At 40.8% G+C, this 14,834-nt stretch overlaps 1 protein-coding gene across 9 annotated transcripts in view; it reads right to left on the minus strand.

Annotated features, from left to right (window-relative positions):
- MAP7 (microtubule associated protein 7) overlaps nucleotides 1–14,834 on the minus strand; it is a 173,444-nt gene that overhangs the window by 146,033 nt on the left and 12,577 nt on the right. Inside the window, exons 1-2 of one of the 9 annotated variants that reach the window (XM_019648096.1) lie at nucleotides 6,781–7,028; nucleotides 6,231–6,377 (exon numbers count right to left, since the gene is read on the minus strand). The exons of 3 other annotated variants lie outside the window; for them this stretch is intronic. In XM_019648096.1, the coding sequence (XP_019503641.1) occupies nucleotides 6,231–6,363 (133 nt within the window). In that variant the 5' untranslated portion in view covers nucleotides 6,364–6,377; nucleotides 6,781–7,028. Of the gene's footprint in view, nucleotides 1–6,230; nucleotides 6,608–6,780; nucleotides 7,238–14,834 lie in introns of those variants that run through there. 5 more of the 9 variants (XM_019648107.1, XM_019648106.1, XM_019648097.1 and 2 more) reach the window with 5 other exon arrangements.

The raw sequence follows: 14,834 nt of genomic DNA on the forward strand, positions 1-14,834 counted from the left end.
AACAAATAAGTGAGGTGATCTGACGTAATGTAATGTCTTTTCCTCACTTCACTTGACAAAATTACAGGGTACTGCGATGAGTAATCTACCTGCCATCTAGTACATTTGATCCAAGTGAATAAACACAGGACCAGGACCCAGTCACATATGCCTATTGTGTGGAAGGGACTAAAAAGGTCTCAGACAAGAGGCAGCCCAGCCCTCATGGACATTTTCATTCAGAAGCAAGTTAAGGTAAAAGGTAGGAGATTAGACCAGGGAAAATATCTCTATAATAAAGGGACAATTAAGGGGCTGGAACGAAGAGAACATGTTGGAAGAAGTTACCAGAAAATGTGGGACATAGGATTACAAATTACCATTTTTATAACTATCATTTAATGAGCCCCAACTATTTTCCAGGGAGTATGCTAAGCCTTTAGATAATATCTCTGACTCTCACCACCACCTGTGAACATGATTTTATTAATCTCATATTACAGCTGAGAAACCTGAGGCTTGGAAAGGTTAAATAACAGTCACTTGCCTACTTGCACATGCAGTGCTGCTTCTGCCACATCACACAGACTCTCACCCCAAACTCAGTCTGAATTTCTAATAAACATGTCAAACTTGGACAGTGGCCTCTCACTACTGGTCCACCTGGCTAAACATTTCCCACCATATAAACTGAAAACCCTTAATATCTGTGGTTCTATAGTATAGAGGACCGGGGGCAACAATTTGCTTGTAAGGGGCAAAACGTCTTTTGAAGTTGCATTTTTACTTAGATTTTGTGCTACCTTGTTTGGGAAGGTTTCAAAAGGGGCTGACAGAGATTCCAGCCCTCTATCCCCACTCCAAGTCACTCCTTGACAAATGCACTTGATTCCTGATCTTGAAAGTTATCCTATGAGGAGTCCAGAGGTGATACCAGCCCCCACACTGTTGTTCCCAATGATGGTTTTAGGATGACACGTTCCACTGAATCCACTAAATATTCTGGTGATACTTTATTAGGCCTGAATCTTTATTTAAGGATGAATCTAGACCCAAGAACCACAAACATTCAAGATCAAAACTGTGAAAAGTAATTTTCCTTGGTCTATACTCCTAAGCTCCATTCTCATTTCACACTCCACACTGGACCCAGCATGGAAAATTCTTTGGAATCCAGACAGAATCTATTAGAATTCTCTCACTTAACAAAAGCATTGCTGGGCAGATAGCCTAAAAACAGAGCTAGCATTTTCTAAGTCAGCAAAAATATTCAGTGGTGCTTTGGTAAGTATTTCAAACACAATGTTTTATGTCCGTCTGTGATGCACTTTGGGCGTTTGCATCTGAGCTGAGGTATAATGGGGATATGTCTTGCCTTTTGGGCAAATCTAGAACATAGACCTAACACATGGAGGGTCCGACATGAACTGGGCTTTTTCTAAATGCCTAGATCTGAGAATTAAGATGGACTCTCTCAATAAAATTACCTTTGTTGCTATGATGGAATTAGTTTCTGCTAAAAAAAATGTCAAGGTGCCTGCAGGTCACCTGGAAAATCTTGGGTGACAAGGAATTAAATTTAAAGTTGCTCCTGGAGACATGCTGATGTTAGTGGAAATGGATACTCAATTTAACCTTCCAATAAATAATGCCTAAGATTTATCAGCTGGGAGATTCTCACCAAAAACTTGTGTCTGGTTCCTGTGGCTGGAGCAGTCAGCTATTTTAGCCCCATCAATTATAGCTCTTAAAACCAGCACACAATTTTTAACCCTTTTAGTTTTATACAGCAAGCAAGTTCCATTATATATATGGTACCTCACTATACAAAAAAATTTGGTTATGTACAAGTTAAATCATGTTCTCTTTGTACACTGTAGTACATATGGTAATTTCTATGTCTGTTAACACAGAATGTCTGAGACAGTTACCATATATCCCCATGTATAAGACGCACTTTAATTTTGGGGCCCAAAATTTGAAAAAAAATGTATTACATAAAGTTATTGAAATCAAGTTTTATTCATCATGAAATTCATACAACTCCTCATTACTTGCAGGAAATGCAAGTAAAAAAATCTACAACCACTGTATAAGACGCACCCAGTTTTTAGACCCCAACTTTTTTGAAAAAGGGTACATCTTATACATGGGGAAATACGGTATCTTCACTAAGTAGGTACTTCGAGAATCTAGTGAGTCCAAGCCATACATTAGATGTTGTGAGCCTTATTCCTGACATCCCCTATTCTTATTATTTTTATATAAAAGCTTTGAATAAAACATTATATTTAGCGCCTCTCTAGCAAATAGAAATTACTCCAATCAATTTGACTTTAAGATTTCCTCCTCATAACAAGGATCTTTGATATTATTGTTCTCCTAAACTATACTTTTGCTTCACTACCTATAAAATCCTACTGCTAAAATCTTTTGCTGAGTCCCAAAATGGTACAAATAAGGACACTGGGAACAGAGAACAGGCCAAGTCTTACAGAACAAAAGAGGAAAAGAAACAAGGAAATGTGTGAGAACGATTCTAGAGTGGCATTCACACTTCTTGACATAACACTCCTCTTTGAAAAGAAAACGACTCATGATTTACAAAGAGGACATTTCAGTTGCTAGATCATCACCTATCCAAGAGGAATATAAATGGTAAAAAGGTAGATTATATTTCATTTGGAAACCTTAACTGGCAGAAATTCTACCTTTACAGTGGATATGCCAAAAGAAGAAAAGTGACTGAAAGCTCTGTGAATACACATTTTAACAAAAAGGGAGAGGGTGGAGGAGAACAGTTTCTCGGAACTTCTGTGTCCCGATTTCAAGGAGAAATTTTATTTCTTTACAATCTAACCCGCAATTAGCTAACAAAAGGGACAGAAGGCATGAAGTTAGATAGTAACAAAGTAGTCAATACCACCTTGTAAACATACACGTTCATTTTTCCACCAAAGAAAATGATGACTAGTAAGATGGAAAACAACGGAACATAGTAGAATCCCTGATACACTACTAGATAAATGCAGTGTGGTAGAGAGTAATAGGAGTAGCGTAGCAGACACATGCAGATGGAGTTCTGTCTCCTTCAAAGTAGTTACCATAGGAGGACAAATCTAATATTATCAACATTTCTTGGAATTTCTAGGTCAGAAAGACCTTCAGAGCCTATGAAAATTATATTTGAGTGTTAAGTTTACTTCCATTCAAGAATGTTCCATGCACTCCGCAAAGTACTTAGCACTGATTAATGAGGCGCAGTCCTGGCCCTTAAGAAGCTTACAGTCTAGAGAAGGGCATGGATGTGTGCACAGATTAATTTCCTTACATTACCAGCCCTTTCCCTGATTTTGATATTCTTGTATTAGCTGTACATATTTATCTTCTTCCACTAGACAGTTAAACACTTCTGAGGGCAGAAACCATGTCAATTATCTTTGCATCACTTCCACAATGCCCCAGCAGAGTAATCTGCACAGAGTAAGAATTTAACAAATGTTGGTTTAGGGAGAAAATGTCTTATTATTTAATAATCACACTATGCTCAGCAAAATTCACCATAAGGGAGGTTTGTCTTGAAACATATCCAAGGGTATTTTTAGTCATTGCAGTCCCTAAACAATCTCTCCTAAGTCCTAAGGTCAGCATTATTCTGAGGCTTGGGTTCTGAGGTAAAAGCATAAGCGCTGCTCAGTCCCAATTACTATCTAAATGGCACATGTCGGTAACAGCAAGGCACGTAAAACATTTACATTCCTGTTGATTACATGGGACAGCAATCTCTCCTTCAAGAATTGGTCTAGTTTACCAGCTAGGCAAACTACTGTCTCACCCCACCCCACCCCACCAGGTAATTCTGAAACCAGCATTGGGAATACAGATGGTAATCAAAATATTCATTCCTACTGAGTCCATTATGATGGTTACCCCACACCTGGAAAGAGGCAACTTGTCATTAACCCAGGGTAATCCTGGGTAGAAGCATTTAGGTTACTGAATTTAGATAGCAAGCTTCTTTATTCCTGGTTATGACAGAACAAGCATGCTAAGCATGAAAACCAGGTTTGGACATGGTTGGCTGATTAGACCATGGAGTGGGCAGAAAAGAAAAAAGCAAGGTTTCTGATTGCTTATCTGAATAGTCATGCAGGAAAGATAACCTGCATATCATCTTTCTATGATGATTTGGAAATAATAATTTAGAAAACAGAAGTCAATTAAAAGTTGTAAAAGATGGTATAGGCAACTAGTGACTGGCAAGAATAATATTCAGAGCAGGCAATAACATTTTAATGGAACAGGAAAAATGAAATTGCCTCTAAATCCAGGTTACTGTGCTGCCTTGCAGGGACAAGGCTGTCTGCTCCATGACGCCCTTCTTAATAGGCACACTCATTTTAGGACCCGACGGTATCTGGCACCAGGAAGCAATTAAGGATGGACAAAGTGGGGAGGGTGCAAATTTAGAATGTCATAGCTCTATAGACTTGAACCATGTTGTCCAATAAGGTAGCCACTAGCCACACGTGGCTATTTAAAGTTAAATTAACTAAAATTAATCAAAATTTAAAAATCACCATCTCAGTTGTAGTAGCCATATTTCAAGTGCTCCTAGCCACATGTGGCTAGTGGTTTTCATATTGGACAGTGCATATTCAAAATATGTCCATCATTGTTCTACTGATGGACAGAGCTAAGGCTTGAAAGTGAACATTCCTCTTGCCAAGAGGGCAAATGATTTGTTACTAACAATGTAAAATATTGCATTTTCATCAAGCGCACACTCTGGTTCAACTGGTTCATGCACGAATGAAAGAATCACCTTCCATTCATAGCATCATTAGACTCCTGAGGTCGTTTGGTCCTCAGAAGCTACGTCTGATAGTAAAGTAAAAATCAACTATAGTACTACGATCCTACTTACTAAAACTTCCTTGTATACCATCTTCTTTAAATGACATAAAATATATACTTTTGGATTTCATGTAGACAGTTTCAATTATACCGGGGGCGCCAAAACAATGTACACACATGACTTGTATTCATTTTTTGTTATTGGTATATATTCAGTATCACAATTTTAATACAGGTTTTTTCCTTTCTTAAAACGTGTATACATTTTTTTGGCTCCTTCTGTATTTAATAAAAGCAAACTACGATTCTTTCAGGATCCAGGAAAAAGAAAGCCAGAGATTTCAGACACTGGATTCTATTCAAACACTCATTCTATTATAGGTTAAATATCTGCTTGTTACTTTGCCATGCTACTACTCTGTACCAAAAAGGGGAAAATTTGATATCTAAGAATAATTTGAATGCAAGCTAAAATTTAATCAGCACACAAACAACAAAACTGATGGCCTATTAAACTTACGAGAACAGCTTATATATTTTTGGGAAGGGGTTGCAAGAATCAGGATACCGGAAAATTTTAAATGCAAGCCTTAAAGCCCTTCTTCAAAAACGCATGATGCTGCCGTCTTTGACAATTACAACCCTGGTAGTTCATAGCCTGGGTGGGTATGGGATGAAGCAAAGATGATGCAGGACACGGAGACTCGAGACGCCGGGCAAGCTGCTGCTCCATTTCCTCACTGTGAGAGCGCAGCACTACAGGCAGACCTCTCCTTTCTGTACCCAGCACCTTTCAGCCTCTATACGATGTTCAGTAGCAGAGTTATTATCAGAACTTATGACACCTTGTGGTCCCCTCTCAGTTCCCCCTGCAATCACACTCAGTGTTTGTTTTCCTCCTCTTCAGGCTCTTGGCGTTTCAGACTAGCAAAGGGCGTACCATGTTGAGCCTCTCTGCCCATGCAAAGGCTGCACTTAGGTCCCTTTATCTAACTCACCTGTTTCAAGGAGAAACCTCATTAAACAGAAGTCACCTGATGGACCTGAGGAAGGTGGGGAAATGTTCATTTAAACCTTGATACCTCATATCTCCTCCTCGTGTGAGGACAGAGTCATTGGCAACAGCTTAAGTGAGCATGTGAAAGTTAAAGCTCTCTAGGCCAAGACAGTACAATAGCTTTAGTGAAAAAGGCAGCTGATCTGAAACCTACCAAATCTGCAAAATCCGTTCCCCATTTCATGCACATACAGCCCTAGAGTGTGTAAATAGCACCAGCAAACTTTGCCAGAAGGTCACTCCCCACGGCATGCACCACCAACACAGTCTGTAGAATGTGCTATAGGCAGCATGGGAAACGGGCTGGCCCTGACCAAATGGTAGAGCTCATGCATACCTTTCGGTCTTCTGGAATTTCCATTCTTTTGCTGTTCGTCTTCCTCATTAATGGTGAACAAACCAAGGGGAACTGGCCTTGCATTGGTCTTCTTCAGTCTCTCTTGTCGGAGAGCTGTAGCTGATCCAGGCATACCGCTGCTACTTGCTTTTTTTAATTATTATTATGTATTAAAAATATATGCTTATGTAATTGCAGCTCCCAGGAAGCTGCTAGTTTCTAAGCTGCCGGTTCATTTGAGCACTTGTAATAGATCCCCTATGGGTAAACAGTGTGCAGACAGCTGACAGATAGTACCAGCCACTTGGCAACTGAGGCCCTGCAGTTCCCCCTCACCTAGCAGCAAACCCCCCTCCCCTACAATCCCCCTCCCAGTTACTCCCCACAGGCACATGTGCTGGCTAGAGCGCACGCACACGCACGCGCGCACACACACACACACACACACACACACACAACACACACACACACACACACACACACACACTCTTCTTCCAGAAAAGCCCTATTAACGGCACGCAGGTTCAGAAGCCTCCGTCCACTGCCTAACCTGTTCAATCAGATCGATTCCAGCTTCTCCTTCCTGCTGCAGCACCTTTTCCCAGTTTTTTTCCTGCTACCGCACAGTATAATATTCAGCATACAGCACAGAGGGGAAACTATAACACACTGCTGTTAACAGTTGCCCTGACAACCCTGACATATCCTAATCAAAGAGGGCTGGGAGCAGCTCCATCTCTCGGGCGGAGAAGGGGCTGAGAAGCGAGAAGCGGCAGGCGGCTAGGATGCTGGTCCTGGGAACTCACCAGCAGAGGGTTACAGTGTGAGGCCAGGCGGCGGCTGGGCAGCTCCCTCTTCCTCTTAGCAGCAGGAACGGCAGGATGGGAGGAGAAATGGAGTTTTGCTTGCACAAGCAGCAGCAGACTCCCCAGTATGGAGAAAGGGCTCACTCAAGGCAAAAAGGCTTTTTACTTGTTTGGGGGGCCAGGCTTTCCATCATAACAATATTTGCAAGTCCCTGGAAGGCATGGTTGGTACCTCCATGGCTCACTCTGCACTCAGCAATACATCCCGGCTTTCAGAACATTCTTACAACCCCCGAGTCTGTATGAAAACGGGTTTGGCTACACCTGTCACAAGGACCAGCATGGCCATGTACCTGAGACCCTCCAGTGAAGGCAGGCAGCGGGAGAGCTGTGCCTACTCTCACAGAGATCACAATTTGGAATACATCGTCTACAAGGCAAGTAGACACAAATGAGACACTATACTCCTCCAAAGGGAAAAAAATCTGCCTTGAATATATCCAGCAACGCCCCGGCCCCCCACCTCCCAGTGCTCTGGCAAAGTCACGACCAGCAGTGCTGTGCAATTCTCAGCACTTGACCCAATTTGAGTCCTTTGTTGGACTGTTTTCTCCAAAGCACGCGATCATGTGATTATTGTTTTCTCCTGAAATAAAAAGCTTTCTCATTTTAAAATTCTTCATTTCTAGGCTGCCAAAAATGTATGCTGTGTCTGAAAAAAATTAAATTGCCAATAAATTACATGAAAAGATACTAACCACCAAACTAAGAAAATATTTGTTATTGCCTTTAAATCAAACTCAAGTCTGCTTGGAAAGTTCAAAGCAACCTTCCCACCCAGGCTACTTACTCTCTTGCTTTTTCTTAATAGTTAAACCTACTGATCCAGGAGGGCACCTAAGGGTAAGACCAGTAAGGGATCCTCTCTAAATCCTCTGCGTGGAAGAGTAACTTTGAACAATTCACTGTCCTCTTGGTGCACTGCGTTTCTCTGCAAAATTGAGGTGATGACATCATTTACTTTATTGGATGAAGGGCAAGGAGTAAATGAGTGTGGTGTTAGCAGTAAGAAGTGCTTAATAAATATCAGCTGCTTTTATTATGTTTTGTAATACATTTTGTTGTAACTAGTCCATTTTTGCTCTATAATTATTTTCAAGGTGTTTCCAGTTTAGCTAGCAACTCCTTCTAGGAATACCTCTATTTTTTATCTACTCCTATTGCCCAGTCCAGTGCTGCAAATGTACTCAATGGTTAGCAAGACCATGCTTAAAAAAAAAAAAAAAGAATGCTTTTCCTCCAAAGGCTGAGGGATTTAATTAAGTTAACAAGGTGTTTAGAGCTGTTGCAGGAAATTTCAGATATGGGGTTTATTTAAAATCACGTTAATGCATGAGATACGTATTTGCAATGAAATAAAATGGACTTTTAGAGCGCAATGGGTCAGAGAAAGCTTCTCAATGAGTGTCTTTTTACATGTAAGGAAACCGAGGCCCATGACGTGAAATTCCTTGCGCAGGTCAAATGCGAGTTGGCAGCAGGTCTACAACGAAAATTTAGATCTCCTCCTCCCTAGTCCAGGGCTTCGCCTTATGACAAATATTTGGTCTACATAATTAGAACCCTAGATCCTGTTCTCCAGCTTCTACGGAGATGGCAAGATGTGGAGAGGGAAGGAGCAGGAAGATTCATGCCTCAAACATTCAAGATCTTATTGCTTCAGAAATAAACACTGGCTACAAATTGGTTAATGTACTTCCATAATTCTCTGTCTTAGTATACTCTTTTCTTTCTGAATTAAGTATGATTTTTTAATTTCCTATTTTTCTTTAACCAGGTGATCAATAAATACAAGCCAACATCTTATACATATTTGTGAAATGAAGATATTTTCAAATATACTTTAGTTTCTTTCTTCTACTCCAGAGTCAGATTAGTATTTACACGAGCAAAACACACACATACCTACACACAGAGTCGAAACTACCTTTTGGCAGAGAAAATGAAAATCTATGTCTCGAGCAAATGACAAATTTCATTCAAAAATGTTCCTCATTCAGGGGTGGCTGGTTAGCTCAAGTGGTTAGAGCACAGGCTCATGGCACCAGAGTTGCCAGTTCGACTCCCACATGGCCCAAGGAGCTGCGCCCTCCGCAACTGGATTGAGGACAACTGCGTGACTTGGAGCTGATGGGTCCAGGAAAAATGCCCTCCAGAACTAGATTGAAACAACTACTTGAGTTGAAGCTGATGGGTCCTGGAAAAACACACTGTTCCCCAATAAAATTTCTTTAAAAAAAAAAAAGAATGTTCCTTATTCAAATAAAGCTAACAGCTTCTGATCATCTCTGCTGAGTTTAACAAAAGTATTACTGAAAGAGGTAAAGTTAAATATAAAGGGATTTCTTTGTCTCTTCCTAATAAAAAAAATGAGATGACACATTTATGAGGTGTCCTAGAAGAAAAATGAAAAACCTTTCTAAGAGTGGCTTTCAAAAATCAACGTGGGCACTGAAATTCAGGTAATTTCTGTAGATGTCCATTCCATTACTTTCAAGGATGCCTTCAAAGTTTTACGGGAAAAATCCAACAGCGAAGCAAAATCTTGTCCAGATTAAAGATTATAGATTTTACGAAGGAGCCCTCCTTAAGGTCCGTGACTGCACTCCAGGCACCCAGCAGAACGAAGGTACCAGGAAAGAGCTCACAGGACAGCCCCTCTGGGACACAGAGGATCGGAAATAAGCCCACCTCTACTATGCCCAGCATGGTTTTCCTCTGCTGTTAACTTCAGTGGAATATCCCTCGATGACAAAGGTGGGATTTTTCACACTCTAGCCTGAGAGGCCTCATGGAGAATTTTGATTTGTATCAAAATATGAAAAATCACCAAAATGTTTTTTCTTTTTTTTTTCTTTTTAAGAATATAGTCATACTTAAAGGCATTTAATAGGGGAAATGAAAGCCTAACCAAAGGAGGCCAAAAGTTGCCACCATCATACAACCCATGAGGTAGTGTGGGGTCAAATACAGGAATATAATAATGGCCCATCATCTGGGAATATGTGCAACTTTATGTTTGATGCTGTGCTAGGTGCATTAGCTATGTTATCTTTGTTGGTTACAATAGCCCGATAGATCAGAAAACTGAGGCTCAGAGGGGTTCAAGTCGCACGGCTCGTTAAGTCAGTGAGTCAAGATTAAACCCAGGCCCACTTGCTCTAAAGCCAAGGTGCTTTTGTCCTGCAACCTTGTAAACCCTGACTCCACCACCAACTAGCTGTGTCCCAGGCACAGCTGTGACTAGGAACAGGGAACCAAACAGTCCAAGATCAAATAATCATAATAAAGAATGGGTTTTTTTTCTACCCATCAAGTATACATTTTTCACCTAATTTAAAACATTTGAGATTAGTTTCCTAAATGCTCAAACCCAGTCTTTAATGGATACAGGGGTTAACTTATATAATTCCAGGAATACTGTGGCTTGACTCCTATAGGAACGCGGGGCTACTGTCTTTTCTCTTTTACACTCTAACTCAAAACGAAAGCAAAAATGGAAAGGGGGATGGTCAGGCCTGAAATTTAAATATCCCCAGAAGTAAAAGGAACAGTACTCTGAGTTCTTCCACTATTCCCCAGCGCTAGTAAGTGTTTCCAATTCGACGTGGCACAACTGACCTTGCATGCCACCTGCAGATACAGAAACTTAATTCAGCCCCCATGGGAAGTGGTGTATGTAGGCTTCCAAGAGCCAATTAGGTTTTGTAATTGTTCTGTTTAAATTGTTAAAATAAATGATGTATTAATGGAGACTCTGTACAAACTTGAGAGAAATGAGACACTGCCAAGTGCAAAAGGGTAGATTTTACAACTAGATTGTCTTTATACAGAGAAAAAAAAAATGTTTGCAGTATAATCATAAAATGTACTCACAATCATAGGTGAAAATGATACTACTTATCGCCACTCTGAATGAAACAGGCCAATAGGCCCTTGAGCAACGGCTGTTCCCACCCCACCACCCCCAACTCCCTCCCTTGGTACACAGTGAATTCATGCCTGTCCATCACCTCTGGCTGCCGGGCACCTCTGGCCTAGCTCGATGTGAGATGGGTGAATAAGAAACAGAGTCAAACTTGCTGATGTGCAGGAGAAGTCAGCTCATGGCTGGGACCTAGCAGTCACAGTGTTTTGTAAATGACTAAACGCACGTAGGCACACGCCTATATACATACACCTTCAGGCTGCTGTTCACATTATGCTTCCTAAGATCTTATGTTGTAGCCATAACATTGGAAAGTAGCATAGCCCATGAGTGAATCCAAGAACATCCTCTTGCAAAGAGAAATCTGCTTTACCAGTGAGAAGCATACCTAGATTTTCCTTTTTAAAAGCATAGTGAGCTTTACAAAATCATTGCTGAAATGGAAAAGAGCCTGATTAATACTATACTAATTTAGGTCTGTAGCTGAAAACAAATTATTCCTGCTGATTGAATGGCCAGTCACTGGTAAATTACAGTTATACATACATGGGTGTTACTTTTCGGTGGGGCCCCGAAGTGCGAAAATGCTTTTCCACATTTCTGCATTTAGTGCAGATGATTAAGTCTTCAAAACTACTGGGCTTCAGTAACCTTTTAAATATTTCATGCATCTCCCCAAGGTAAGCTGCGATTTATTTGTGGCAAGAGGCTCAGAAATCCACATTTTAATGCAACTTAAAAAAAAAAAACACCTCATATGGTTTGAAAATGACAAAGCCAGAGCAGGTTGATGTGGAATCAAACAAAGGGTCCCAGCTGGTGGTTTGCCATTTCCATTCTTAAAAGTTTAAGGGTTCCCTCGATTTCCTAGAATGGTGCCACTTCCTGATGGCTTCTGGGGCAATGAAGACACAACAGGCTGCCATCTTGCAGCACGCCGCAGAGCTTCTACTAGGCTGCTGGACAAAGAAACACTGCATGAAGAGAGCCTGTTCCTTTGAAAGGAAAATGAAAAGGCAGGTTTGCTTTGATCTTTAGTTGCCACCTTTTGTTAACAGGCACGTAAGAAAAATAGTACATACTACTGTAGTGGTGACGTGTCATCAACCAGGAAGTACTGGGTCCCTGCGTGCCTTTTGTAACGTTTCTGTAAATCTTCGCTGCATGGTGAACACGCTGCAGCACCAGCAGAATCCATTTTCCCACGTCTGCTCCACAATAAACAAACTTTAAACCCCGAGGGTTCATTTATCTGAACATAAGGTGTGAAGACTAAGCTTTCTTTTAAACCTTTTCCTAAACGTTAGGTATCAGTAGCCAAGTTGCAAATATCATAAAACACCACATTAAACTTTAACCCAGTAAGTACATTAGAATGCCTCTAGGCCCTCCTGTTGATTATTCTCATTGATAAGAGTTTGTTCATGCACATGACATGAACTTCTGAATTCTTTGACAGAAGTTAAAATGTGCACCAAAAGTCCTCTCCTTAGTACCAACCTTAATAGGTCAGAAATCCAATTTTACAGATTTAAAAGGAGGCAAAGAAATCAGTCACTGGGTTCAACAGAAGAATCAGGCGATGTCCAGGAATGCGTTTCAAAAAGTTATCTAACGCATCATTGGTCTGTGCGCAGTTACATGTTTAGTTTTATTTTTGAGCCACATCATCAGAAAAGAGAAAAAAATGAAAAGAAAAAAGAAAAAAGAGAAGAGAAAGAAAAGAAAAGAAAAAAGACTAAGTAATGCGCTCCTTGCCTTGCTTTAGGAGAGGTAAAACCAGGTGAAGGATGTGAGAGGTGCTTTCGGGAATAACATCAGAAAGGAGGCAGCAGCCAAATCATAATGCTCTTCCATGAAACAAAGCAAAGGGAGCCATTAAGGGGGTGTTGATGACTAAATATGTGGCCCAAACAGGCCAGTCTGGCAGCTGGCATAGGACGGGCTGAAAGGGAGAAGCAGTGAGACTTAAGAAAAACCAGTTACATAACCGCTTTGTCCAGGTGGGGAAAAGGGATCTCAAGTGGCGACCGTGGGGATAGATTGCAAAGGCAGGAGTACAAAAATCGCTCATTTGTTATCTACGGGCCCCCTCCGGCACTGTGGGAGACTGATTTCAAGGGGGTGAGTGTGGATACCAAGTTCCTGCAATACAGTCCGGGTGAAAGCTAGGGAAGTGGGCAATGGAAAGGAAAAGTGGTTCATGTTTTTATTAAAGATTTAGATGAGAACAAGGGTTCTATATCTGTAGATAAAACAAAGCTGAGAGATGGCAAGCATCAGGTCCAAAATGATCTCAACAGATCAAAATAATGGGCAATAGCTAAAAAGATTCATTTAATAGAGGTACATACGAACACTTCTTCTTATATTACAAAAGTATAACTGCACAGATACAAAATGAAGACCTATCTGAGCTTCAGCAGACACAGGAAGGAAGGACCCTCAACAGTAAGCTCACCACACTTTGTCGGCGTGATGAGGCAGTAAAAATCCTAACAGTATCATGGGGAGGTATCAGCAGGCATCCAGGGTGCTGAATACGGGGAACAAGCCTTCTGTACTTTCTGGTCCTCAGATCACATGGTCTCAGCTAGATATTTCAAATGGGCTAATAAATTAAAACATATTCAGAAAAGAGCACCCTAGGACTTATCAAGGTTCTAGGCCACAGCACAGGAGGATCATTTGAAAGAAGGGGCCTTTTCCTCTGGAGGAAATAAGACAAGACTGTGAAGGAATAAAATAACTGAATTAAATGTTAACATATGGAAGGATTTCTACTTTTCGTGTAGTTCTGTAAGACCTAGGAATGGTGATTGGAAGTTACCAGAATGTAACAAGCTGTGCTTGCCATCACTGAAGGTAGCTATGCATATGTATTGATCTGGGGTGATGTGTAGGATTAATGCACGTGTGCAGGTTGGATTTTTAGCTCTCTAGAGTCTCTTCCGATCCTGCGGTTCCATGTCCTGATGAAAATGGAAACCCCCAGTTCTGTGTCCAAGGGAAAACAGTCAGGCAGACAGAAAAAGCCCAAGAGAGATTCAGACTGCCCTTCCCCTGCTGCCACTGTTACCTCTGCGTGTACTTAGACCTCATGGCTTCATTTGTAGGCAGCTTGGCAGCTGTATTGTTTTACTCATTAGACAGATGCCCCCAGAGGTTTGAGACTTAAAGCTAAATAACAAAAACAATGGAAGCTTCCCTGGGTGCCCAGGTTAGAAGAGGCTCACACTATGATTTCTGCACCTGCCACTTACAGACTTCCTCACTCCCTCACCTACCTGCAACTTAATAAAAACCTACTACGTGACAAAGTAAAATATTACAGGTTTTCCCTCAATGACAACATTTTATGGATGGAATCACTATGGTTAAGTGACTTGAGAGCTGAGAGTTAAGGCTTATTAATGAAAAGCAATACAAAGAATAGTAAACCAACTCAGTTTATTACTTTATGAGCATTTTAAGGAGAGTGATAGCCCTCAATCTTTAGGCCAGTAAGGAATGGGATAGGTGAAGAACAATGTGTTTTAGAATATATTGAGAATTCTCCCCAATCCCACCCTTCGATACTTTGCTGTTCTTCCCAATTCTTTTTCCTAGAACGCCCTGAAATTAAAACTGACAATTAAGATTTTTTTCAATTTAGGAAGGTTCAATATCCTGTTTCTACCTTAAAAATTAGATTAATTTAAAAAATTTTATCTGTTGAAAACTAATAATTTTGCATAATTCTGGGGGGAAAACCCTGGATTTTCTTTTTAAGAGTCAATGTGTCAGTCAGGGCTCTCCAATAGCTTTTTT

The sequence above is a fragment of the Hipposideros armiger genome, unplaced genomic scaffold (genome assembly GCF_001890085.2).
Source record: "Hipposideros armiger isolate ML-2016 unplaced genomic scaffold, ASM189008v1 scaffold_120, whole genome shotgun sequence".
NCBI lineage: Eukaryota > Metazoa > Chordata > Mammalia > Chiroptera > Hipposideridae > Hipposideros > Hipposideros armiger.